At 42.8% G+C, this 27,678-nt stretch overlaps 1 protein-coding gene across 2 annotated transcripts; it reads right to left on the bottom strand.

Moving 5' to 3' along the window:
- Positions 1-1,836: 1,836 nt before the first annotated feature.
- On the bottom strand, positions 1,837-27,347 carry golga1 (golgin A1). 2 transcript variants are annotated; one of them, XR_013772095.1, is made up of 23 exons: positions 27,184-27,347; positions 26,125-26,422; positions 18,938-19,028; positions 16,033-16,107; positions 14,720-14,817; positions 14,610-14,642; positions 12,578-12,747; positions 12,230-12,341; positions 12,033-12,116; positions 11,681-11,806; positions 11,202-11,297; positions 10,491-10,586; positions 10,181-10,276; positions 9,497-9,637; positions 9,290-9,364; positions 8,540-8,629; positions 8,291-8,393; positions 7,536-7,696; positions 7,229-7,387; positions 6,343-6,402; positions 5,447-5,682; positions 5,275-5,361; positions 1,837-4,162 (listed from the first exon to the last, which is right to left on the bottom strand). XR_013772095.1 is itself a non-coding variant. In XM_079270953.1 (23 exons), the coding sequence occupies exons 2-23, from the start codon at positions 26,251-26,253 to the stop codon at positions 4,082-4,084; spliced, it is 2,388 nt and encodes a 795-aa protein (XP_079127079.1). In that variant the 5' UTR covers positions 26,254-26,422; positions 27,184-27,347; the 3' UTR covers positions 1,837-4,081. The 2 variants fall into 2 exon arrangements, 1 of the variants encoding a protein (XP_079127079.1); XM_079270953.1 differs by having other exon boundaries at positions 5,458-5,682.
- Positions 27,348-27,678: the final 331 nt, after the last annotated feature.

The following is a 27,678-nucleotide window of genomic DNA, read 5'->3' on the forward strand; positions in this document are numbered from 1 at the left end:
TTTAGCATGAGGCTGCAACATAATAAAATAAAAGGTGGGGGTCATCACAATATGGGAAAATGTATATAGAATATTCTCTACATTTTGCTATCAAATGTTTTCACCCAAACAAACAGAGAAAATAGGCTATTATACATATCAGCAACACACAAAATCAAACCTTTCAATACCATACTAACAACAAATGTATTGCTAAAGCTGCAAATGAACGTGGTATTACAATAAATAAAATTACATTCTTATGTTAGTATTTGCATGGTGGTGCATTGGTTAGCGCCGCCGCCTCACAGCAAGAAGGTTGTGAGTTGGAACCTGCCTTTCTGTGTGGAGTCTGCAGGTTCTCCCTGAGTGCTCTGAAGGGTGTTCTCTGAAGGGTGCTCTCTGAAGGGTGCTCTCTGAAGGGTGCTCTCTGAAGGGTGTTCTCCGAGTGCTCTGAAGGGTGTTCTCCGGGTGCTCTGAAGGGCGTTCTCCGGGTGCTCTCTGAAGGGCGTTCTCCGGGTGCTCTGAAGGGCGTTCTCCGGGTGCTCTGAAGGGTGTTCTCCGGGTGCTCTCTGAAGGGTGTTCTCCGGGTGCTCTCTGAAGGGTGTTCTCCGGGTGCTCTCTGAAGGGTGTTCTCCGGGTGCTCTCCGGGTGCTCTCTGAAGGGTGTTCTCCGAGTGCTCTGAAGGGTGTTCTCCGAAGGGTGTTCTCTGAAGGGTGTTCTCTGAAGGGTGTTCTCTGAAGGGTGTTCTCTGAAGGGTGTTCTCTGAAGGGTGTTCTCTGAAGGGTGTTCTCCGGGTGCTCTGAAGGGTGTTCTCCGGGTGCTCTGAAGGGCGTTCTCCGGGTGCTCTGAAGGGCGTTCTCCGGGTGCTCTCTGAAGGGTGTTCTCCGGGTGCTCTGAAGGGTGTTCTCCGAGTGCTCTGAAGGGTGTTCTCCGGGTGTTCTCCGAGTGCTCTGAAGGGTGTTCTCCGAGTGCTCTGAAGGGTGTTCTCCGAGTGCTCTGAAGGGTGTTCTCCGGGTGTTCTCCGAGTGCTCTGAAGGGTGTTCTCCGAGTGCTCTGAAGGGTGTTCTCCGAGTGCTCTGAAGGGTGTTCTCCGAGTGCTCTGAAGGGTGTTCTCCGAGTGCTCTGAAGGGTGTTCTCCGGGTGCTCTCTGAAGGGTGTTCTCTGGATTGCTCCAGCAGTCCAAAAACATGTAGTTTAGTTTGTTTCCCAAAGGTCTGAATGTTTTTTTCTTTCACTGCATTCAAAATGGCATACTTTGGGGGGGGGGGGGGGGGGGTACCCATCTCTCACCCAATTTCAGCTGGAAACATTGCTCCCGTAGGCTGTGCCTGCGGTGTGTGAATGGGTAAATGGACTCTACTTGCATTTCTCTTTTCTAGTCTTCTGAGCACTCAAAGAGCTTTAACACTACATGTCATCATTCAACCAGTCACACACTGATGACAGGAGCTACCATGCAAGGTGACACCTGCCCATCAGAACTCTAACTAGCATTTACATTTACATTCACACACCGTAGGCACAGCTATGGGAGCATCTTGGGGTTGAGTGTCTTCCCCAAGGACACATCGACATGGACTAGTGGAGCCGGGGATCGAACCGCCGATCCTCTGACTAAAGTTCTACCACTGAGCGACAGTTGTGGTATAAATGTTAGTTAGAATCCTGATGAGCAGGTGGCACCTTGCATGGTAGCTCCTGTCATCAGTGTATGAATGGGTGTGAATGATGACATGTAGTGTTAAAGAGCTTTGAGTGGTCTAGAAAAGAGAAATACAAGTACAGTCCATCTACCATTCCCACCATGCAGGATTTGGAGGTAGGATGAGTGACGAGAAAAGGCAGAAACACACATGGGTTTTGGTCTGTGATTATGATAAATACTGCAAACTGCTCACATCAAACCATTTACATCCACTGATTTATAAAGTTCTCAATGCATACAGTATGTACATATTTCTCTATATAAATAGGACTGTGGAATGTACTTTCATTTACATTAGCAAAGGCAGGTAAAGGTAGAGCATTTTCTCCAGTCATCATTTACAATGTCACGAAAATTGTCATTATCACATTGTTACATTATCGAAATGGACAACCATCGTCTAAATCATTCATATTGGTGTTAAAGGACAGTCTGTGCGTACAAATAGCATCAGCCGTGGCAGCCAATTTTGTTCCTCCAGTATCAGACGTTTTTACCCTGACCTGAGCCTTCGGAGCAGCACTTCCAAGCTCCATATTCACCATCCCACAGGTAGTGTAGGTTGGGACCATGGTTAGATTAGGGTCTGCCAACCCAGAGGACAGGAGGAGGACTGATGAGGAACATCTGCTGGGAGCCTCAACTCGTTATCGTATGAGTTCAATGGCCAAGCACGAAGGTTCTGCAACCCATTTAGATGAGCTGTTGACCAACAGCATGGCTGATTTCAGAATGCATGTTGGCTGATAGGTCACCATGCACACTGCATGTTGTCTACCAGAGAGCACGGACATGTTTATTATTACACTGTAATAAGTTCCTTGGTCCCAACTCTGTATGAACCAAATTTAAGGGATCCTTATCAAAATGTTTATGTGTAAACGTAAAAATGTTATAATTTCGAACATATTGTCAACACAATTTTTAACTCTGTATATATTATACTGCAATACTTGTATGAGCCTAAACCATGTGAACCAGACCACAGCTCAGACCATCTACTGGGGATTTACGTATCTTTAATAAGACTCTTGTGTTCGGGTGAGTGTGTCCAGACCTGACACTTCAATGTAACCTGCCTGGCAGAAAATCTTTCATGGTCAAAGCAGCGGCAAAGAAACCGTTGATAACTACACATTGCATTTCCTATAAATTCTTCACAATAAAAGTCCCACATTATCTTTGCTGCTTGCCCTTCCTACCTACGGTATAAGAAGACAGCCGCTACCAAAGCTCTGCCGATTCAGTGATAAACTCTTTTAATTTTTTAGACATTCTTCCCTATAGAATTCCCCAGTTCTTTTGTTCATTAAAGGCCACCTCTGCATGTGGTCTGGCTGATCGGATCCCGCTGAGAGCAAGATCCGGTCTCGGAGCGTACAGACGTGACAGTTAATGCGTCCTGCACTGATGGGACGACAAAAGAAGTGGAACCACAGCGTAAAGAAATTTGGTGAAAATGTCATTTTAAAGAGAAATGAAACCAAGGAACTTTCATTAAAACGTACACCCCCAACCCACTTTTGATGATTTAAAGTTCAACACAAATAATCACGACTTATCATTCATCATCAATCACAAATGGTAAAATGTCAGCGCTCTAATTTCTCAAGAACATTCTTGAATTCCGGGGTCCAACTGGGAATGGAAACCCTTGATTGTGCTCAGAGCTTTGTAAAGTAGTCTTATATTAACTGCACTCCTTGTCCATCACAACATAGTCAACACACACATTCCTTTCAATGCTATCACGAAGACTTCAAACTCTAAATCTAGACCAGTTTAGATCCTTTGACACAAATGTGAACCATTTATGTCCATTTGGCATGTTCTACTAAGTCTCACTGACACTGAAACCACACCGGCTGTGCTAACCTGTACCAGTCATTTTCATTAAGAAGCCCTCTGTGATTATAATAGAAAGATTAACCAGGTAACAAGCTATCAAAGCTGCACCACCTGTCCAGTGAAGACAGTCGTATCAAGTCATATTGTTGTCTTGTTCCAACAAAAACAGACGTGACTTGTGTATTTTGAGTCTGGGTAGAAACGAGGCAGCTCCTAAGAAAACAGTCGAGTCAGTCCGTTATTCCTTACATATTCTGCATCTCACTTTCACTTTTTGCAGTTTTCACAGAATTGAAAACATATCTGTGACACGTCAAGGAAGAAAAATTGAATGAATGACGTGCGTCAGTTCATCCTCTAAACATATGGCCAAAAGTCTGCCTGAACCACTGACGAGGAAACAATGTCATTTAAAAATCATCGTCTGATTATGAACATACTGTGCAGCCGCTCTCTGTCCCCACAGAGCAGAAAAAAACAGCCCTTCCCACACAGAGCAGGCCGTGGTTCCCTCATCTCCACCACTTCAGCTCCTCCTGCTGCTCATCAGCTCCACGGAGGAGAGGTGCCTGAGACTGAAGGGCGGATGGCTCCCTTTGGAGAAGGCTTGGATCCAAACCAGGACATCTAGAACACAAACAGAGCAGTCACCAGGTAAAGAGAGGCCGTTGCACGTCAATATATGTTTGTCATCAATACTTTCACAGAATATTACACGGCAGTACAGAGCCATGATTTCTCTTTCGGAATGAGGTTGAGCATTTGCACGGTGAATAAAAGCATCAACCACCAGACACATTACATACGCTATAGTGAACAACAACAGGGAGGCTCAGCGGTCCGAACCAAGACGGCAAACTGTCTCACTCCTTTCAACCTCGACAGACCAGACCCACTCCTTCTGTTCTGACCTTTCAGAATAAAAGCCCTACATATACATATACACTGCGTGAGTGTATTCCAAAGGGAACTCCCATTCACTGAGAGCATCTCACTAAGAGGAAATGCAAAAACAGTAGCTTTATGCTCACAGTGTAGCTCAGACAGACTGCCGGCCGCGGCTCTGGGTCAACAGGATTCTGCTAGTTGGTCCTCTGCCTGCACCGATCTATCGAAACCTGTTATTGAAACAGTGTGTCGCAACTTTGCATCCCTGCTGGTATGAATAGTTTTGATGCTAAATATTTGCCGGCAACTATTTTGCTTTTTTGTGTTTTCATGCGCCACGCCCCGCGTGTAAAGGCCCGAGGTAGCTCCCACCCCACTACCTCCAGCACCCTTGTTCAGACCACACCCACCTTCAGACTGCCTTCATTTTGATCTCAACTGTTACCAATGACAACGACTGTCCACAGACAGACGAGCAAACAAACACCTGGCAGAGTACTACACACCTCTTGTGTTTGGTTTAGCTCCTCCCCCATCACATTTTGAGCATAACATTTTTTTCTCCATCAATTTATGGGAAATAAAATCTTTGTTTACATTAAAAAAAACACAAAATGCAGGTGACAATTAGAAATCTAAAAATCTAATGGAACATAAAGTCTGGCACTCAGGCATTCTGTATTGCTTTCAAATATGTATTCTCCTTTCGATCAAGTTCTCTTCTTTCTTATTATCTCTGCTTCGATGGTTTAGAGCTCCAGTCGAGGCGTCTCTATCTTCTACTGACGCATTCAGCAGCGGTCGGTCTCAACCTGAAATGAAGTGCTTGAAGCAGCAGACTGAATACCCACCTTGTACTCCAGAGTTTGTTTCAACATGTCCTCTTCCTCCCGACTGAAGTTTAGCAGCACAGACACGGCTCGTATTAGCTGGAAAGCCTGACGGAGCAAGACACAGATTCAGGCTGGGTTTGTAACAGAACCAGGGTCAGCCATGTAGTCAATAGAAACCAGGCAGACCTACTGAGGACTTACCTCAGCCTCTCTGGATGACATAAATTTGAGTACGACGTGCTTGAGATACTCAAAGTTTATTTCTCGTGAGTCGTTGAGGTCTGAGGTATTGGTCACCGTCGTCTTGGAGGTCGGGGGGCTCAGTGTAGATGCTGGCAGCGGGTCAGGATAAACCCTCTCTTGTTTTTCCGCTCGGCTCTCTGGAAACCTCTCCTTCCCTTCAGCTTCTGGCTCAGGCTTCAGCTTCTATGGAGGACAGAGAAGGAAACACGTGTACAGGGTATTCACTTATTTTACATTCTGTTGTGTTGCAGCCTTGTGCTAAAATCGTTTAAGTTCATGTTTTCCCTCATCAACCTACACTCAATACCCCGAAGCAACAAAGTGAAAACAAGAGTTTAGATGGGTTGGGTTCAAGTCTGGGCTCTGGCTCTGGCCACTCAAGAACAGTCACACATGTCTGGCTGTGTGCTTTGAGTCATTGTCCTGCAGGAAGGTGACCTGAGCTCTCTGGACCAGGTTTTCATTCAGGATCTCTATGTACATTGCTCTGTTAAGCTTTCCCGCAACCATGTCACCCATGCCGCTGAACCCCTCCCCCACAGCATGACGCTGCCACCACCATGCTGCACTGTCGGGATGGTATTGTACAGATGGTGAGCGGTGCCTGGTTTATTTTATGTTGTTTACAATTTGCTCTACACTCACAACAATGTAAAACAGATCACAACTAACCTACACATCTACCTGTACATACTGGTGGTTTAATAAGTGGCCGTGTTAACTGGTGACCCTTGGCTGCTCATTGTGACGGGCAGCTAATTTAAACAAGAACAGGGTGGACGAGCTCCCTCATCAAGAAATGCTCAGTTTGCAGACATATTGTGGGAGCAAAGGAAAACTCACCAGTTCCTTCTGCAGCGTCCTCTTCAGTTCTGCCAGTCTCTGCTGCAGCTGCTTGATGGTCTGCAAAACAATGTCGGTGTGTTTTATGTGTGCTGATCGAATGTAGATGCTTGAAGCTGATATCCAGATTGCCGTTTATCAGACCACAATTGAGACAAGTGCACCAGCAGTCCCATCAACTCGCTCCCCACTGCTGGGAGACAGGTTCCCAGAAGGAGAGCAGGCGCCAGCTTTGAATACGGACGGCAGCAATTCACAAAGCCCAGCACCTCTGTCTCCACAGTGGCAATCGGCTCTCCCAGCGGCAGGGAGGAGGGGCCCAACGCTGTTCAGGACATTTTTAACGTTAGCATGAAAACGCAAGCTAATGTTTGCATGCTAGCTAACCAGCCATTAAATAAAGACAGATTAAACAAATGAATGCTTCATCTTCACACACTTGTCACAGCGTAGGAAAGCACATGGCTATCACCAGATACCCAGTCCTCAACACGGACTCACTGGTTGCTGTAATGTGCTGACAGCTTCATTTCCTGTCCACAGAAAAGCAGAAGTGGGCTTGAGCTGTGCTGTGAATGTAATGCTACACATTGGTTATAGGCGAGAAGGAGGTCTGATTCAATTCGTTAACATTCTTTTATTTCATGACATAGACTCGTCCCAAACAGTCAATTCTATCTCAGAATTGGCCTTGCAAGAGAACGGCTGATTCTACAACAGTAGATGGAGTTTTCGACCTTGAAATGGGAATCATTATAAAGCTGCTGTGTTTCATCCCAGTACAGTGGTATCCTTTAGTTTACAGCTTATGAAACACACATTGAAGTGTGCAGCTACTCTTTCAGAGCCAGCAGGACAACAGGATGGGAGTAAAAAGGTAACTGACCCTGTTCTTGTCGGAGAGCTGCTGCTCGAGCTCTCTGTTGACCTTCTGAATGTGATCCAGATCATCCACCGTCACGCTGCCGTTCTGATCCTCCTCACACACTTCAGGGCTGTGGAGCTGTTCCGTCAAGGTTTCCACCTCAACCTCCAGGTACGAGATCTGAGTAACACATGCAATACCACGCTGGCCGTTAATTCATAGATTGCATATCACGGCATAGCCTGCATATACAGATATTATTGATAAGCCCTATGGCCGAGCCCTACATGTAGGTATTTCTGACGTGTGTGTGTGTGTGAGTGCTAACCCGCGCCTGGCAGCTGTCTAGCTGCTGCGTCTGGCTGAGCAGCTCCTCCCTCAGGCTGATCAGCTGGGAGTCTTTATCCAGCGCCATCTGCTCGAGCTGGGCTCGCTGCTGCTCCACCTCCTCCTGCAGCTGCACTAGTGATGCCTGCCGACACTGCACCTCTGCACCACGCACACGCACACACACACACACACACACACACACACACACACACGCACACACACACACAAACACAAACACACACAAAACGGTTTGATACAAAAGTATACAACCACAAATAAACAACCTTATGAACAAGTTACAACATTTGTGATTATTTCAAAAATTCACAATCCAAAATATAAAATATGCAGAGTAACAGAAAACCTAATATAGCGAACTCATTGTTGTAGCAATGTTCTTTGATTGCTGTAGCAATGTTCTTTGATTGCTGTTAAGTCCACTTCTGAGAGGTTCTAATGTTAGATCAGAGGTATTAAGAGCAGACGTGTGTACTTTCTGTTCTATTCTTTCAATCATATAATTAGAATGAAATGCATATTTACATGGAATCTGCTCACTAAGGCCTCTAACAAAAAGGAATTTTAAATAAATGCAATATACAAATTAATACCATCGACTGTGTAAGAAATGTTAAGCTGATATGTGGTTAGACTTAAGTCTGTTACACAAAGAAATACTTTAAGAACTTAAACTCATGATTACAAAATGAAACTACAGGAACTTCAGGTGTGTGTGTGTGTGTGTGTGTGTACCATTCTGCAGTGTTTCGACGTCTTCCCCTCTCAGTGCGAGCTTCTTAGTGACCGTGGACAGTTCCTGCTGTGAGGTCTGTAGAGATGTGGTCAGCTCTCCAACCTGACGACAAGCAAAGGCAAACACTTTTCATGCTTCCACACTCACACACAGTGTGCCGCTGGCCCAGAGGCAGACTGGGCATCATGTCCAGAAGGCCCACATGTTGGCTGTTCTCTCTCTATCATAGTGAATGTTTGCCTACAGACCTGTGTTTGAAGCTCCTCCTTCTGTCGTCTGGTTTCTTCTAGAGCTTTGGCAATTTCCGTGCTCACTGTCTGCCGACTGTTCAGCTCCGCCTGAGGGAACCAAGACCAAGAGACAGGAGGACTACACATAGACTCTGCTTTCCGTTACCAAACATACCTTTATTTGAGAGACCTCTATGTTTACTGGAGGTTCTGTGCAAAGTGTAATATTTGTCTCTGATAACTGTCAGTGAAGCTGTATCACAATATGTGAAGACTACAACTGGTTAAAATATGTACGGTTATGTATGGAAGCCCAGAAGGGACTTTATTAAAATGATGTTAACTTGAAAATGTAAATCAACAATATTATTTAATTTTTCCACATGTGTATGTGTTATTTGACTCAAAAGGAAAATGCAATAATCCAATTTGTATTGTCATTTTTACATACTCATATAGGCGTTCTACGACCGTATTAAAAACAAAAAAGCTGTTTCGTAGTTCGTAACCTGCTGTACAGTGGACATGGACAATATTCAAATGTTAAAACTAATTTGAAAATTAAAATGCAGCATAAAGAGTTTCGCCTAGTTTTTCGCCTAGTACAGGCATTCTTTAAGCCACATTCTAAATTAAAATGCAATTTTCTTACCACTTGAAAATAGAAACGGTATTTGACATTTCAGGGCACATGAAGAGAGGTCAATCAAAGGTGAATATGTGCATTCAACAAACAACACAGAAACGGTGTGTTGTAGTTGATCTTACCCTGTTCTGTTCCAGCTCTTCTGTCCGCTGGCTGAGAGAGGAGGTGACCTCGTCCCTCTGCTGATCCAGATCAGCCTGGAACACAAGAACAAGGGAAAGCATCATCCTAGAGCTTCAACACATATATTTATATGTACAGCGACATCTCTGTGTGTAACAGCATGACCACTCCAGAGTTATAAATCAAACATGAGAAGCAGAAGGTACCATTCTGCCATGCAGCCTCCGTCTTTCTGCCTGGAGAGAGGTGATGCTTTCCTCCAGGCGGCTGGCCTTCTCCTGACTCTGCTGCTGTAACAAACACACCTGCTGCTCCAGAGAGGCCTTCTCTGCACTCCACTCTGCTTCCTGAACAAAACACACACCAATGCAGAGTTAACCCTATGTTTACAAAAACCCACACTAACTCCACTTCAATGAATATGTTCATCTCAAAAAGGACATATTGTCAGTGGAAAAATATCGACATCAAGGTTCACTTTCAATGTTTTACTTCCTGGATCTGAACCACAATTCTTCAAAACCGACACCAACTAAGGATAGAAAACTCATCATAATGTAAAAACCTGTAACGAATAGATACAATAAAAACATTATGGAGTGTACTGCAACAGCGCCATTCTTGATATTACCAATAGATGCCACCAAAGTAAACTGGAGTACAACTTTTGTTGAGTAATGACAATATATCATTATGATTTCAATTAACGAATTTGTAAATCAAATCTGTATTTTTACACTGTGCTTCTGTACAGTAATTGATAGAGGAAAGTGCTTGAACTGCATCCATACTCTCCCCCCCCCCCCCCCCCCCCCACATTCTATTGTTGGTGAGGCAAGCTCTACTTGTGCACTCTCCCCTTTCTGTCTCCTGACTGTGGTGGTGCTCACCAGTTTATCCACATGCTGCTGCTTCTCTGTGATCTGATGCTCTGCACTCTTCAGTCTCTCACCACTCTCTAGGACGTTCTGCTCCAAATCAGCGATCTGAAACAGAAAGTATCATCAGACATCCATCTATTAGGGATTACGGTGAGGAACCAGATGTATTAGTACATAATACATATTAGAAGTTCGCCCAGCCAGAACGCCCCGACCATTGCCTCATGTTTCACTGTTGTCAGCTGTCATCAGTCAACAATAAGTTAATTCGGGGCACTTAACGATTTCAGCATCTGTTATTCTGTGTCTGATTGCTTACTTGTGTGTCTGTTCTTTCTTTGTAGGATCTGGAGGAGTCGTCTTTGTGTCGGAGAAGGGTCTGCAGCTCAGTGATGCTGCAGCTCATTCTGGATACCTAGATCAGACAAGAAACACAGATGTCTAACCTTTGTTGAGACAGCACAGAGTAAATATTACATCAACGTTATCATCAACTTAAAGGGTAACTTTGGTATTTTCAACCCTTCTGTGTGTGTGTGTGTGTGCCCCACATCCTGCTCAAATAAATACGGGATCTGATCCACGTTGTTGAACTCATCTAAATATTCAGCCGTGCGATGCTTTCTGCATCACAACCTCTGCCCCTGGCTGGCCCTTGTGTTTCCAACGTAGTCTAAAGGTCCCCTCTCAAGATTTTAGCCTAGCCTTGGTTAGACACAATAACAAACAGGATCAAGCCAATAGTAAAGAAAAACATGATATTTCTCTGTAGGGTTCTTTCAATAAAGTCGTCAGACACTTAAAATAACAACCTGAGCCCGTCAGTGGCAAAAACAAGTACTTTTAGTGAATTTAAATGATGGTGTCTTGCATCCATTAGTCAGTTCAACTCAAAATCATGGGAAGATAGGGTCCAGGCGGAAACGGAGAGAAGACACATATTTATAATGATGGGTTTACAGACTTGGTGGCAATAGATTCAGGGCCTTTACCAGAGGTCTGGGTTCAGTGAGCAGGCGCTGCAGTTTACCTGAGTCTCCAGAGAGCTGACAGTATCAGCGTGGTTAGTCCGAACCTCCAGCAGCTCTGCTCTGCTCTCTTCCAGACTTTGCTCCAGGCTGGACATCTGAAAAGGCAACAACTAGACTGATTAATAGGTGGTTTGGTTTCTGTATTATTCCCTAGAACAGGGACATAATCACAATGAAATATACTTCAGGTAAGCTGAACATTACATCTCTTAGTTTGAAAGCACAACATGATCAACTAAATGTATTAGAAACTTCTATAAAGAGATTTACAACTCTTTTAATAAAAAATGAATAAAAAACACACAGACAAGAACTTAATCAGGTTATGAATATTTTCTGATACTAAGTAGGTATGTACATACTACTGTATACACATACATCTTATATACATTACAGAGTGGAAGGACTCTTTCAACGTCTGCCACATGAAAAAAGCTGGTAGGTTCCTGCATTGAGCCCTGCTCTAGATGTTCTTCACCTCATGGAGAAGCTCCTGTAGATGCTCATCCTGGCTCAGGTTCCCCCGGAGCCGTCTCTCCAGAGACGTCACTTTCTTCTGAAGGTCCGACAACAAGCGCTCCTTGTCCACCTCTGTTACAGCATCCTAATGATGTCAAGACAAGACATGAAATGGGCTTCCATCGGACTTTTAAAAGCTGAATTGTTAATATTGTGAGTCCAAAAGCCGAATGAGAGATTTGAAATTAACTCTGTATTTCCTGTTTTTGCCACAAAAGAATGATGAGACTCTGAATTCCCTAGAAGTATGCATTGATTGCATCATACGCCACACACACAGATGGAGAGTCTCCATTGGGTTCTGTTCTGACCTTTTGTTGCTGCAGCTTCAGGGCGTCGTGCTCGGTCTGTAATTCCTGGAGGGACTTCTCTGAAGTCGACACCGTACTCTGTGACTGAAACACAAACATTTCACAAACTCACTTGACTCACAGATAGCTGCCATGAAAAGTGATTCATGGGTTGAACTTCAGTACAGACGTAGCAGTCGCTTGTGTTGAGGACTGACCTTCTGGAAGTCTTCAGAGACCTGCTGGACGACTGACTGCAGCTCGTGGCATCGCCCCTCCAGCTCACTGATCTTCTGGTCCGCCTCCTCTCTGAGCAGCAGCAGTTCCTCTCTGTACAGATTCAGTGACATGCACATCGTCTTCTGGTGTTCTCTCACAAAAATCATCATTCAACAACAAATGGAAACGTATCATTTCTAGAAAAGGGTGTGAATTGAACTTTGAAGTTAACAGGCTAATCGGCAATGGAACTGCTGGGGACAAAACAGATGTGTCTAGAAAACTACAACTATAGCACATCTGATTCAGAAACTGGACCAACAGACCAAAAGAGCACTCGTTCTTACCGCTCTATCTCCAGCTCAGAGCTGAGAATGCAGCTCTCCTCATGCTGCTGCTTCAGAGTCTGGAGTTTCCCTCGAGCCTCCAACAGCCCTTGCTTTGCCGACTGAACTTCAGCCTCCTTCTGCTGGAGCTCCAGATCCTGCTGGCTCAGCTGCTCCTCCTTCTTCAGCAGCTGATGAATGGGAAAGTTAATAGTACTCAAAAAACATACCATGCACTCAACTGCTATGAACCCAGGTGGAATCAAGCCACACCTGAACAAACTAAGTGCTTCTCAAACATTGGCCTATCCTGCCCGAGGCTCGCAGAATGCACTTACTCCAAAGCTTAGTCCTTTAAATGACAGCAGATCCTTTCCACCTTCAATCTTCTATTTAGTCACAAAATAACAAATGGATGGTCGAAAACTGCGTAACAGTTTTTAACTAATGCTGCAAATCCAACCATCCAACTCCATATGTACGCACCATATGTTTAACTTTAGCCAGCTCCTGCTGCTGAAAGCCCTCCAGTTCATCCACGTCATCCCTTTTCTGGAAGAGTGCTAAGCTTTGCTCCATCATCTCCTCTACCCGGACTGAGAGGGAAGCCTTCTCCTAAACAAACACAACAGTCATACCATGAACCTACACGTGCATCGGCCACGTTCAGGACACCAGCAGGCTTAGAGAAACCAAATTGAAGTGTGAATACGACAATGTGCCCCTTGAGCTTTGGTCACTTGTTTTACTTAGTTTAAATAGACAGAGTAGGACACAAGCAAAACACACTTAGAGAGTTTTACTCCTTTCCACCTTCTGACATGTCAGCAATCATGTGGTGACATACGGGACGCCATGGTTGTCAGATGATCTTGCAGAAATATAGGTTATATGTCACTTTAACCTCGATCAGGAGATGGCTGAAGGAGAAGCTGATTTTAAACCAACAAAAAGCAAAATCCTCGACAGACGATGACTCGTGGGTTCCCAGATCAAAGTTCGACCAATGCAATGCGTTCAATCTCTTTTGCTCTACGCACAGACTGTTTACCTGCATTCAACCAAAGCCTGCTCCAATGTGATCAATACTACTCTGACTACAAAGAGTGCAGAATCTGTTTTGATTATGAATGAGGAATCTGTTCATAGATTACTTCCCTTAAATCCTGTGGCTGGTCTGCTTTGCTTTCACACCACAACCAAACTGCACCAATTTGACTGGATCCAGATGGAGACCCTTCTTTTCAGGGCATCTCAATCTGGTGGTTTAGTCTGCACCAGACTTCCATCCAGTAAGTGCAAGTTCAACTGAGCCCCATCAAACAGGTTAAGTGTGAGAGCACCCCATTTGAGTCTTGCACTGTTTTTGAACTCCTTGATCCTTTGCCATTGGACAGAAACTACCCACTAACATCTGGCTCTGGTCCCCAGTGGGAAAGGCACCAATGGGCATTCATTCCCAGGACAAATGAGTCTGCAGTCGTCACATTTATTGACTCCATGAAACCCTGGTAAATTAGCTAATTTGTGTCCCTTTTCTAGAGCGACGCTATGTGATGCGCGTTGGACAATTATCGTAATTCATTGACATACAAAACAGCCAATCATATGCTCTACTCAAAGCTACCAGACTCCAATCAGACAACAAGAATTTTACCTCACTGATCATACTAAAACAAACTTGACAGAAACAAAATACAATTCATCATGTTAGTCAGCAATCAGCAGCTGTGGTTTGAGAGCTTGAAACAGTGACTGAGATATAAAAATTAAAAAAACATCTTCACTGTTTACTAACCCTGTTTTCCAGCACGTTCACGAGATCGGCACGCGACACCCCAGAAAATCATACTCGTCTACTGGCAACGGGACAGGAGTGTCTCAAGTACTTTTAGCAGGTTTTCACGTGTTTAAACAAACTGCATATATGTGCTAATTTTGGTGGAAAAGGTTTGTTTTAGTTGTCGAAAAGAGTCACATTATAATTAAGCTCTCCAATCTCACCATAAACAGCTTATTATTTGAAAGTCACCAATGATATTTAAAGACTTACCTTTTCCATGTCAGTCATCTTGTCCATCCATTCCTGCAGGCAAAGGACCGAAAGAAATAAGTGAACAAGCCACAAATGAGGACAGTACACCAGTGAGACGGAGCATTTACCTGATCCTTCTTTTCCAGTGCCAAAGTCATCCCCTCGGCCATTTTGGCTCTGCTGGCCTGGTGAGACTCGTTCTGGTCTTGAAGTTTCTTGATGGATGCTGAGCAATGAAAGTGAGAAAGAAAAAAAGGCAAGATGGAAACCATACAGAGGTTTGTATGCAAGCAGAAATAATAAATAGCACAGACAGTGGCACCGTTAGTAGCTGTGAAAGGTTAAGAGTCAAATTAAGACGTGTGTTCATCCCAAAATCAAAGACAGGCAAAGACAAGCAATGCATGGCATCTAACAAGAACGGAAAAACTGTTTCTCAAAGCTAACACTGCAATGTCTGTGTGTGAACTGAGAAAAAAAATCCACCCTTCAGTCTACATCTCGTTGAAGCTGCACTGTTCATTACAACTCACTATAGCTCAGTGCCAGACAGAACCAACAACAAACTGAAGATTCAACTACTCTTGATACTGGAGAATAAACCTTAATAATCAGTATATTTACCATGAACTATGCCCTTTAAGAGACTGTTGAGCCCAAATCAAAAAAACATTTAGTTTCTCTTACCTGTAGTGCCATTTATCAATCTAGATTGTTTTGGTGTGAGTTGCCTAGTTTGGGAGATATCAGCCGTAGAGATGTCTGCCTTCTCTCCAATATAATGGGACGAGATGGCACTTGGCTTGTGATGCTTAAAGTGCCCAAAAATACATGTGAACAACTCAACAGCAATGTCTCCTTCAAGAAACCATGACCTGGTTAATCAAGATAATCCATTGACCTGGTTGTGAGCAGTTTTCTGCAGGAACTACGATCACAAATACATGATGGCAGATATATACGAGTTTCTCCACTAAGCCCAACGGACCAGAATGCAACACGGCTATAAGAGATGTGGCTGCAATCATTGTCTTAATGTCCACAACCATAGCTAGGGTTGCTAGTGAGCTATATTTCTATCATACAGTCTATGTTCCTGATACGCGTACATCCACCTGGCAGCACCAGGCCAATCAAGTCTTCAGGAGCAGTAACCACGCATTGTAGGAAATCTACCGAAAGTAGTTTGTGGGCAAATTGAGAGAAAGTGAGTACACCAACAAAGCAATAGACAATGCATACATAACTCTGAATTCAATGTGCTGAAGAACTAGCAGTGTAAGAGATTGGAGGGTGGATTTCTAGATAGAAAGGAGGAAGCATTCAGCGCTCCCAAAGCATCTTCATGGGAGGAAGTGATGATACGCCAGGTGATGGTTATTACAGCGGACAGACAGATGTGAGACAGGAAGCTAATTGGGAGGAGAGTAAAGGTACGTACAATCCTGATGCTTTTCTAATGCAATTTCAAGCTTCTCCTGGATCTTCTGCATAATTCGCAGCTGCTCAGCGTAGTCTAGTGTTGGGAAGTAGGGTGATGGGATATCAACAGTACACACACACACAACCACACACACAAAACACAAGACAAAGGAGGAACCGTCAGATGACGGTGAAGAGAGGAGGCAGAACAGAAAGTGAACAAAAGGAAAGGGAGAAAGCAAAAGGGAAAACATGATTAAGAAATAATGGAAGGTAAAACTATTAATGATTTTCTTGTCTGAGAAAACCATATTGGTTAAAAAGGCTGCATGAGAATGTGCGACCTTTAACCTTTTCTAAGGGTGAAAAGCCACATGAGACACCCAAAGGAAGGAGGGGCTATTACCCGAGTAGAACAGGAAAAACAGGATCGTGACCCATTGAAAATATGTCACCAGGCAAAGATTTAAACAGAAATAAATGATCATATTCACTGTGAGACAACGTTTTATTGGAAATTGACTCATTTAAGATTAGAATCTGGATCTCTGACAAAAGACACAGTATGTTAAGAAACGGAGGAGTGTGAAGTGTTTGTAGTCAGGCAAAGGTCAAATCACTGAAGATCAACTTCTTAATGACAGCAGGACTGATTCAAAGTCATTTGCTGTACACAACAGGTCTCTCTCATAGACAAGAGGCAATCAAGTTTCACTACCAAGACCACTGTTTTATCCAATATTGTGCCTGTTATGAGTGCAATGTAGGGCTGGTGCAATACATTGATGAATTCATCGATTACCAAAATACGACAATATGCATAACGTGCGGCGGAGCGTTTCAAGAATGGCTGTGCCCGGTGGAAACAAGGATTCTACCGGAGAACAAGCTGCAGCTAAAAAACCTCGCCGGTGATCCTTTTAAGTGTGGAGGTGTTCTACACAGAGACCCAACAATGCGGTACAGTAAAACTGCTATGCATGAACATTTCCCAAAGTGACAGCATACCGACAAAGCGCCTTATCAAGACAGCAGCAAGACAGCACAGTTTTCTATTTTCTGTTTACTTTAATGCACATGTATGAGTGAGGAAAGGGCTTTAACTAACGTTACAGCCTGTTGTTACAGCCTGTAAACAACGCCCCCACGCTAATGCAAAAATACATTTGATTTTCTCAACTGCATATTACTCCAGTGATGAAATAAATCCATGTCATAACCATTTAAAGTTCTCATTCATTCTCCAGTTCAGGGAAAGGGTTGCTATGAGATACAGTGATTCAATTAATATGTCACAGCAATCCAGTGTTATTTTGATCAGGCATCGGACAAATAGGGTGTTACATTAATCGTAAAAAGATAAGCGTTACATTAATCGTAAAAAGATAAGCGTTACATTAATCGTAAAAAGATAAGCGTTACATTAATCGTAAAAAGATAAGCGTTACATTAATCTTAAAAAGATAATCGTTACATTAATCGTAAAAAGATAATCGTTACATTAATCGTAAAAAGATAATCGTTACATTAATCGTAAAAAGATAATCGTTACATTAATCGTAAAAAGATAAGAGTTACATTAATCTTAAAAAGATAATCGTTACATTAATCGTAAAAAGATAATCGTTACATTAATCGTAAAAAGATAATCGTTACATTAATCGTAAAAAGATACTCGTTACATTAATCGTAAAAAGATAATAGTTACATTAATCGTAAAAAGATAAGAGTTACATTAATCGTAAAAAGATAAGAGTTACATTAATCGTAAAAAGATAAGAGTTACATTAATCGTAAAAAGATAAGAGTTACATTAATCGTAAAAAGATAAGAGTTACATTAATCGTAAAAAGATAAGCGTTACATTAGTCGTAAAAAGATAAGAGTTACATTAATCGTAAAAAGATAAGCGTTACATTAGTCGTAAAAAGATAAGCGTTACATTAATCGTAAAAAGATAAGCGTTACAGTCATCGTAAAAAGATAAGCGTTACATTCATCGGAAAAAGATAAGCGTTACATTCATCGGAAAAAGATAATCGTTACATTAATCGGAAAAAGATAAGCGTTACATTAATCGGAAAAAGATAATCGTTACATTAATCGTAAAAAGATAATCGTTACATTAATCGTAAAAAGATAAGTTACATTAATCGTAAAAAGATAAGCGTTACATTAATCGTAAAAAGATAAGCGTTACATTAATCGTAAAAAGATAAGCGTTACATTAATCGTAAAAAGATAAGCGTTACATTAATCGGCATGAAGATAATCGTTACATTAATCGGCATGAAGATAATCGTTACATTAATCGGCATGAAGATAATCGTTACATTAATCGGCATGAAGATAATCGTTACATTAATCGGCATGAAGATAATCGTTACATTAATCGGCATGAAGATAATCGTTACATTAATCGGCATGAAGATAATCGTTACATTAATCGGCATGAAGATAATCGTTAGGTGCAGCCCTAGTGCAATGTTTGTCTCGATGGATGCTTCACGATTGGTGAATGGTCTGGTAGTTATAAACTTCAGTGCTTTCATTTATTGTGGGAGTGACAGAGAAAAGAGGCATACAAAGTCAAATTGATAAGTTTTTAGAAAATAAGGCAGATTGTGAGCTTGGAGGCCGCAGCTGCCTTAAAGGCACAGGGCTGGTAACTGATCATTTATTACATAATTTGCAGTTCAAATAAATCAGTGTATATATTTATCAATGCTGCAATGGCATTTGTGATTAATGCTTCAGCCTCGGTGAATCAGAATTGGCCATTTGATTTGTGATACTTCATCCTCCAACAGTTATGATAGGATATATTGCTAACAGGTACAAGTTACACTTGGCTCACATTTCTCTGATCCTGAGCACTGGTCTCTGAGAGCTACAGCTGCTTAACCTCAGTCTGACAGTCCTACCTGAGAGCTTGGCCTCCAGCTTCCGGATCTGATCATTCCTTCTGAGAAGCTGGGCGGGCAGGTCGTCTCTGGAGCTGCTGCCGTCAGATGCCTGAAAACACACAACCACGCACGCACACACACACGCACACACGCACACACGCACACACGCACACACGCACACACACACAGATCATTAGGTAGGACCTAACATTCATCCTGTTCGTAGTGGGGCATTTAGTGCATATATCCTTCTAAAGTTCCTCTGCCACAGTCAGAAATCATCAAGTGTGTTCAAAGCATTTCAGTGGTACTGGTAACTTGTTATTTTCAGTGCAGGTAGCATTGCTCTCTTAACTATTAACTGGCTGGTTTCTGACCTAGCGACTATCATTTCTATTCTTACCCTAACCAAAACCTCCTCATGACTAATCCTAGCCAACCCAACCAACGAAGGAGGAGTTCTAGCCAAGCAGAGAGGGGCGGCTCATGACTTCACCATCCTAGAAAACAAATGGCAGCCAGTAAACCCATAAACCGTACAAAAGAAGTGGACTAGTCATTGTGACGTCACCCTTTGGTTTGTGGACTGATGTTTTATAGCCTCGAGTTCAGCAACGTGTCTGTCACCATCTTGGTTTTTTTCTCAACCAGTGAACGAAAGTTACCATATCTGGACTGAGGAGTGATGTAGAGACGCCGGATACAGCTCTGGTAGTGGCAGCGACCTGTCAATCACCGTGTAGCCCCGCCCTAACGCATCCCCTGCTTTATGGTCTGTGTGACTCTAAATGGAGCATAATGTACTAAATGAACATCATGCTGTATTGAAGAAGACTTGAAACTAGAGATTGAGACATAAACTCATGTTTACAATGTTTACTGAGGTAATAAATCAAGAGAGAAGTAGAGTCATTTTCTATATACTTCTATACAACCAGAGGAGTCACCCCCTGGTGGACACTAGAGAGAATGCAGCTTTAACACATGAAGCTTTGTCTTCAGTTGTCAAAAAAACACAAGTGACATTGAAATTAATATGGAATGTCTGAAAAGGTGCGCTGTGGAAATATGACTGAATATGGTGCACGTGTGACAGTGAAAATCACTAGCGGTGCCTGTAAGGTTATCCAAGTTATTTTTCGGGAACTATGTGTAGAAGCGGCTTTAGTATTCTTTGTATCAGGAACACAATGTCACATGTTCGCTGGCAGTATTGCTACACAGTGACTTCACTCAATAATTTAGCCGGGTGCACCTGAGACGGGACTACAGTCTCAGGAGTGTGGCTCCTACCCTGCTCCAAAGAACAGAGCTTTACAACAGATATGGATTTCCTTTATGAACCACATGGGAATAGATAGACAACATCCTCGAAATATCACTGCAAAAACTGAAACCCGCTGACACGGGTCAAATGAGCAGGTCAGGAACAAAAAAGAACAAACAAACAGATGAGCCGTGAGAGTGTGACAAGAGAAATGAATGAACAGCGCTTCATGTTGGACTGGTTGGTCTGAAGACGACACAGTATCCTGCCTACATACAATCAACACAATACAACGTCAGTCACACCCAAGCCATGTCACCTAGCACCGCCTGACTGGTGACTACTTCAAAAGCAAACCAGGGTTCCTACCACGGCACTGACCTCAACTTCATCACCTGTTCTGTGACTTTCCAGAACTAAATCAGAGTGAAGAATGACATGAGAGAAATGATATTGATCACTATTGTTTTTCAATCTATTTTCCATTAGGACTAATGGAAAACGACCTTGATGAGAGAGTGCAGTCGCTTTGCTGCTTGCTCTTGCCTCTGCTTGCATTTTCTTGCTTCAATTTGCCAGATATATCACATATATCTTGCCAGATATATCACATATATCACTCTTCAACGTTTGAGTGAAGACAAATCCAGAAAGTCGTCGAGCTATTTGGATTGTTGGCTAATGCTAACTAGCAGCTAATTTAAAGCTAAGTAGCAGCAAGATGCCTCCCTTCTCCACGGATGACTACTACAAACTCCTACAGAAGATTGCAGTCTTGGAAACAAAAATCTACCGACTAGAAGTAAACGTGGCGGTAAATGGACTGTGTGGGAATGATACCACTCTACCATGGGCTCAAAACACTGGACAAATGCAAGCTAAGACACAGCTAACTAGCACAACCAGGCCTACCAAGAAACAGGAGGACAGAGCAGATAATGAATCTTCAAATGGTAGTCATCCCTGGAACTCTCTCGGTGCAAAGCCGAAGAGAAAATATGTGGGAGGACGACTAACAGGCAGAGCCCAGCGCCCTGAGATTTGTGATGCGACTGGCTGGCCTGCACTAGCACACGGGCAGAACTCCTCCTCAACCCCTGCACCCAGATGGACAAAGCCAAGGACAGCTAAGGAAAGTAAAACCTGCAAAACACCTCCACAACAACCAAGCCTACAACTTCAAAACAGATTTGCTCCATTGTCGCAGGATCCTAAATCTCCATCTGATGACCTGGATAAGCAGCTATCTCCTCAAAGCGGGGTAAGAACTGAGAGTCAATGTGAGAGTAAAAGGCCGCAGGCAAAGCTAGTGACTGGGCCTGAGACTCTGATTGTTGGTGACTATGCTGTAAAAGATGTCAGAAAACTGTGCAGCAAGAACACCAAAATACTCTGCTTTCCGAAAGATATGGTCTCTGACATGAGAGACAAATTCCTGGACATCGTGGCTGACTATCCCACAGCGAAAAACATCATCGTGCATACAGGAAGCTTTATTGATCTGTTAAACACAGTCAGCTCTGTCAAGGCTGAGGTGTTCATCAGTGGCCCTCTTCCACCAGTCAGAGGAGGAGATGAAGGATTCAGCAGGCTGTTTGCACTGAACAGATGGCTGTCAACTGCATGTACTGACCATTCAGTACATTTTATCAACAATTTCTACCTTTTCTGGGAGCGCAGACATCTTTTTGCAGCGCATGGAGTTTGCCTGAACAAGTCAGGGGTACAACTGTTTACCTCGAACCTATTTTTCTCCCTGCGTCCGATCTCCCACTTTCCCCACCCTTCCTAGACACGGAGTCTTTACCTCCCTCCCCAGCTATTTCGGGTCCATACTTTGGATCGCAATCCTCTCTCGCACTCTCCCCATCCTCCCCCCACCTGGAGTTTACTGACAACATGAAAAAGCTGGTCATTGCTGGAACCAAACACACTCCTCTTCACACTCCCCGACGGCTCTACAACCGTCCTCTGTCTCCCCTACCAGATGGAGGAAATAATTGATATCTTCTGGGTCCAGGCTACAAGGCTAATGATACCAATGACTCTCTCCAGGAAAAGTCAGGGCCCTGTATGCAGCTAGCCGTTTCAATTCCTGTCTTGCAAGTTTATAGAAAAAGAAAGGTGAGGCTGCGAAGAAACAATAGTGAACATGCAAACTTATCAAACTTAGCATACATTCCTCGTCAGCCTGTCCAAATAAATTGGGCAAAGAAAGCTTTAACCACATTAAACTTAGCTTTATTAAATGTCAGGTCTCTATCAGGAAAAACATTTTTAATCAATGATTTTATTGTTAGGCACAAACTGGACATTTTGTTTTTAACTGAAACTTGGTTAAATCAAGATAACAGTGCAGCTGTTCTTATTGAATCAACACCTCCCAACTTCAGTTTCATCAGTGAAACAAGAGCACATAAGAAAGGAGGTGGAGTTGCTATTTTATTTAATGATTCTCTTCAATGCAAGCAGATGTCCTTTGGTCATTTTGGTTCTTTTGAATATGTGGCTCTGAATTCCACTCAAGCTTTATTCCTAAACATTTACAGACCGCCTAAATACTGTGCAACCTTCTTTGATGAGTTTACTGAACTGCTGTCTGTAATCTGTATTGATTTTGACTGTGTTGTTATTGTTGGTGATTTTAATATCCATGTTGATAATCCCCAGGACAGAGAGTCTATAGAACTATGTGGTGTCCTTGATAACTATGATCTGACTCAGCATGTGACAGGACCCACCCACAACAGGGGGTACACTCTGGACCTAATCATCACCAAAGGTGTAAACATTTCCAAGGTTGCTGTGACTGATGTTGCACTCTCTGATAATTTCTGTGTTTTCTTTCAGAGTGCAATCTCCTTGCACACAAATGTCCAAACCAAGGTTGTGACAAAGCGTTACATCTCTGAAAACACCAGTGAACTATTTATTCAGAAGTTCTCCTCCACACCAGCCCTCTCTTGCCTCTCAGTCAATGAGCTTGTAGATGGCTTCAATTTTAAAGTTAAAAATATTATTGATGCCATTGCACCCACTAAAGTGAAGGTTGTCTCGGGTAAGCAAAGATCTCCTTGGAGAAATGCTACGCTGGTCAAAATGGAGAAACGAGAGTGTCGGAAAGCTGAGCGCAGGTGGCGAAAAACTAATCTCCAGGTTCACTGTGACATCTATAAAGAGAGACTTCGCAAATATAATTTGGAACTTAGAAATGCAAGGCAGTCATTCTTCTCTGACATCATAACCAAAAACAAGAACAACACACGCGCCTTATTTGCTACCGTCGACAGGCTAACAAACCCTCCAGTGTCGGTAGCTGCTGAACTCCAATCCACCTGGGCATGCAATCAATTTGCCTCCTTTTTTACTGACAAAATTCAGAAAATTTGACAAGCAGTCAGTGCCTCCACACCAACCACAGGATATGTGTTGTCCCGATCTCTGAATAACATCCATTCAAATATCATGACACAATTTCATTCAATCGACCGTAGAAGCCTAGAAGACATCATACAACATCTGAAGTCATCCTCCTGCTGCTTGGATATTCTACCAACACACTTTTTCAAAAATATTTCAAACTGCATGACCACTGATCTCTTACATATTGTAAACACATCCCTTCTCTCAGGTGTCTTCCCACAAGCCCTAAAAACTGCAGTTATTAAACCACTCCTAAAGAAAGCTAGTTTAGACTCCGCAACGATGAAAAATTATAGGCCAATATCAAACCTCCCATTTTTAAGTAAAATAATTGAAAAAGCTGTTTTCCAACAGCTGACCGACTTCTTGGCCGTAAATAACTGCTTTGATGTTTTCCAGTCAGGCTTTCGACAGCACCACAGCACTGAAACTGCTCTTGTTAAGGTTTTCAACGACATCCACTTAAACATAGACAATGGCAGAAGTTCAATCTGAGTGTTACTGGATCTCAGTGCTGCATTCGACACGGTCGACCATGCCATACTCCTAGAAAGACTACAAATCTGGGTGGGACTCTGGCACAGCACTTAACTGGTTTGAATCCTACTTGAAGGGCCGAGAATACTTTGTGTCTGTAGCTGATTACACATCAGAGCTGACTAAAATGAAATGTGGTGTTCCCCAAGGTTCAATACTGGGGCCTCCTCTGTTCAACATCTACATGCTTCCACTAGCTCAGATTATGGAAAACAACAAAGTGTGTTATCATAATTATGCAGACGACACACAAATCTACATAACTATGTCACGAGGGGACTATAATCCCATACAAGGGATGGGTAACTGCATTGAACAAACCAACAACTGGATGTGCCAGAATTTTCTTCAATTAAACAAAGATAAAACAGAAGTAATTGTTTTTGGTACCAAGGACGAACAATTGAAAATCACTGCTCAGCTTCAGTCACTGATGTTAAAACCCACAAAACAAGCCAGAAATCTAGGTGTAGTTATGGATTCAGACCTCAACCTGAACAGCCATATCAAGACAATTACAAAATCAGCCTACTGTCACCTGAAGAATATATCAAGGATTAGAGGACTTATGTCTCAACAGGATTTGGAAAAACTTGTCCACGCATTTATCTTCAGCAGACTGGACTACTGTAACGGTGTGTTTACAGGTCTCTGTAAAAAATCCGTCAGAAAGCTGCAGCTGATTCAGAACGCTGCAGCTCGAGTCCTCACTAGGACCAGGAGGGTGGACCACATCACTCCAGTTCTGAGGTCTTTGCACTGGCTTCCTGTCCAACAAAGAATTGACTTTAAAATCCTGCTGTTGGTTTACAAAGCACTGAATGGTTTAGGGCCAAAATACATCTCTGATCTGCTGCTACCTTATGAACCATCCCGACCCCTCAGGTCGTCTGGGACCGGTCTACTTTCTGTTCCCAGAGTCAGAACTAAACATGGAGAAGCAGCGTTCAGTTTTTCTGCTCCACATATCTGGAACAAAGTCCAAGAAAGCTGCAGGTCTGCTGAGACCCTCAGCTCCTTTACATCAAGATTGAAGACTTTTCTGTTTGCTGCTGCCTTTAATTGAACCACATTCAATTAATATATTAATCAATTTCCTGCATTTCTGCATTTTACTACTGCATTTTATTTCTTACACTGTTTTTTAATTGTTTTTGAAATCTACTTTTCTTTTGCCTTATGTTTTGATGCTTTTAATGGTTTTATGTGAAGCACTTTGAATTACCTTGTTGTTGAAATGTGCTATACAAATAAACTTGCCTTGCCTTGCCTTGCCTTATGGCTGAACTGAAAACAGTGAAACAGTACTACTACTCATTCTCTGACCAGTTCAGAAAATACATTTAATGACTTCCTCAAAATAATTGATCACATTACCAGTCTAACTGTTTTCACCAGGACTACTGGAAAATAAAACTGGAAAAAAATAAAAAATAAACTTTTATGTTTTCATTTGGATTGTTTTTGCTGCTGTTTAATTGCTTTTTATCCATGATTATCAATTATACTGTAAGATCAATTGATAATGAATCATCTTTTTTCCATATATGAATAAACATTCCATCCCTACAGTCAGATCACTGGTGGACACGAAGACATTCTGCTGAAAGACTGGAAACAGTTTGATTTGTCTGCATGATGACAGCAGAGAAACTCCTCGATGGCATTTCATTTGTTCTCAAGTCAAGAACAAGTATAAACATTACTTGCTTATTTTCGAATTTATATTTAATAGTGAATTACTCGACTACTTTCAAAAAGACCTACAAATATTGATTTTTATGGATTTTCCTGCTTTCTCAATTCAGAATGGTTGTCCCTATTTCCCACTGTTGGGTGGGCTACAAATGTGTGACACTTTAGCTGTATGCTGTAATGCTATAATGGTTTATTTGTGCACCAAACCCTCTGGATAAGCACATGCAAACACTGTGCAGCATTAGCCTAGTGATTGGTGATGGTTTCACGATGTACTTACAAAGTCATCTCCCGAGTCTGCCCCCACCGAGGTGATAGATTCCCTGCTGATGGTGCGCGGTATACGAACACCACTCCGAGGTGCTGTGGCCGCCTCCTCTGCGATCTTCTTCTTCAACTTGGCAAACATGTCTGTCCTTTCAGTGTGTCTTTCTGAGTGCAATTTGCAGTTTCTGTAGACTAAGTGACTTCCCACGACGCATGGAGTTTATGGCTCCTTGTTCCGAGCTTTGAAACAGAGCCGCGTCCTTATGCAGTGCCACTCACAACAAGTTCGTACTGGTGACTCCATCCTGCTACTGCTGGACACAGAAAAGAGGCAGTTATCAAAATGCAAAGATCGATAACAGCGGCTGCTGAGACCAACAAACAAGATATTTCTGCTCATAATACAGTTTTTTTGGCATCTTAATGCGACAAATGCTCAAACGTTGTGGTTGTTCAGTCTGTCTACTCTATAGGCCACTTCTAGCAATGAATCTCTCTTTTACTAATAGATACATTATACAGTCAGTGTATGTCAAATGATAAGTCACTGTTGACACGGGAGACTCAATGTTTCTCTCACTTATCCAATATTTGGCTGATAAATGTATTACTTAAAGCAGATGTCAACCTTCTGAATGTAGGTTTTAGGTAATGCTAACTGCAACATATGAATGGGTTTAGTGCCGGTATATGCTTTCCATGGAGCTCGTGAAATATAATCATGGAATCAGAATGCAATTCATCAAAAATGACTGTATTGGATAGATGTTGAGTTTGTATATTCATTTGTGTCCGTGCTGAGCTACAATGCATCCTAACTAACTCAACCTTCTAGCATTGCTGATGTGTGGACACGTTAGGTCACAGATTGCTGCAAAGTCAAGCTATGTGTGTGGTCTCGTGTCAGTGTCCATCCCACTGGGAGATGCACTAATGCACTGACAGCCTATGCGTTGACAGATAGATAGCCAGCTAGCTCTCCTAGCCATAACAATGACAGTTAACGTTACCACCACAGGGCGATGCTAGCTGACGTTAGCTTGCTCGTTCACTGAAGTCGCCTTTCTCTTACCATATTAACTTCGATAAAGTATCAGTCCGTGGTGTTTTCAATTTCTCAATGGTTGTACGTTCGCTTTCTTTCTGTCTACACTCAGTGAATAGCTATCGTTGTGACAGTCGATATGAACTCGCTCATAACGTTCCTGTCTCGTCTGACAAGCTAGCTGCTGCTGCTAGCAGGTGAGCTACACGTCATCAGCCCAACGCAGACGACTGAACGCGTCACGGCAGCGCCTCTGCTCATTGGGCAGATCGGGGAATGGAACCAATAAGCGCCGCCTACATGCACGAGCAGTAATAACAGTTTCAGACATGCAGATGCAAGGACACACAACACATCATTTTTGAGCTGCTTATTTTTTAAGAGATATCAACTGCTTGAGAAATACTCCATGCTGGAGCTTTCCCTCCCTGAAGTAACTGTATTTGGAGTGTCAGTGTGGCAGACTCTATTTGACTCTTTTTAGTGTACTGAAAGAAGAAGCAATTTCTGCATTTCCTGTTG

This window comes from Melanostigma gelatinosum (assembly GCF_949748355.1).
Source record: "Melanostigma gelatinosum genome assembly, chromosome: 6".
Lineage (NCBI taxonomy): Eukaryota > Metazoa > Chordata > Actinopteri > Perciformes > Zoarcidae > Melanostigma > Melanostigma gelatinosum.

Excerpts from the sequence above, each read along its gene's own strand:
- golga1 (XM_079270953.1), bottom strand. The coding sequence starts at position 26,253 with ATGTTTGCCAAGTTGAAGAAGAAGATCGCAGAGGAGGCGGCCACAGCA. Across the intron at positions 16,108-18,937 it reads GCTGGAGGCCAAGCTCTCAG|ACTACGCTGAGCAGCTGCGA; the intron begins GTAGGACTGTCA and ends TCCCAACACTAG. Across the intron at positions 5,683-6,342 it reads GGACGCTGCAGAAGGAACTG|AAGCTGAAGCCTGAGCCAGA; the intron begins GTGAGTTTTCCT and ends TGTCCTCCATAG.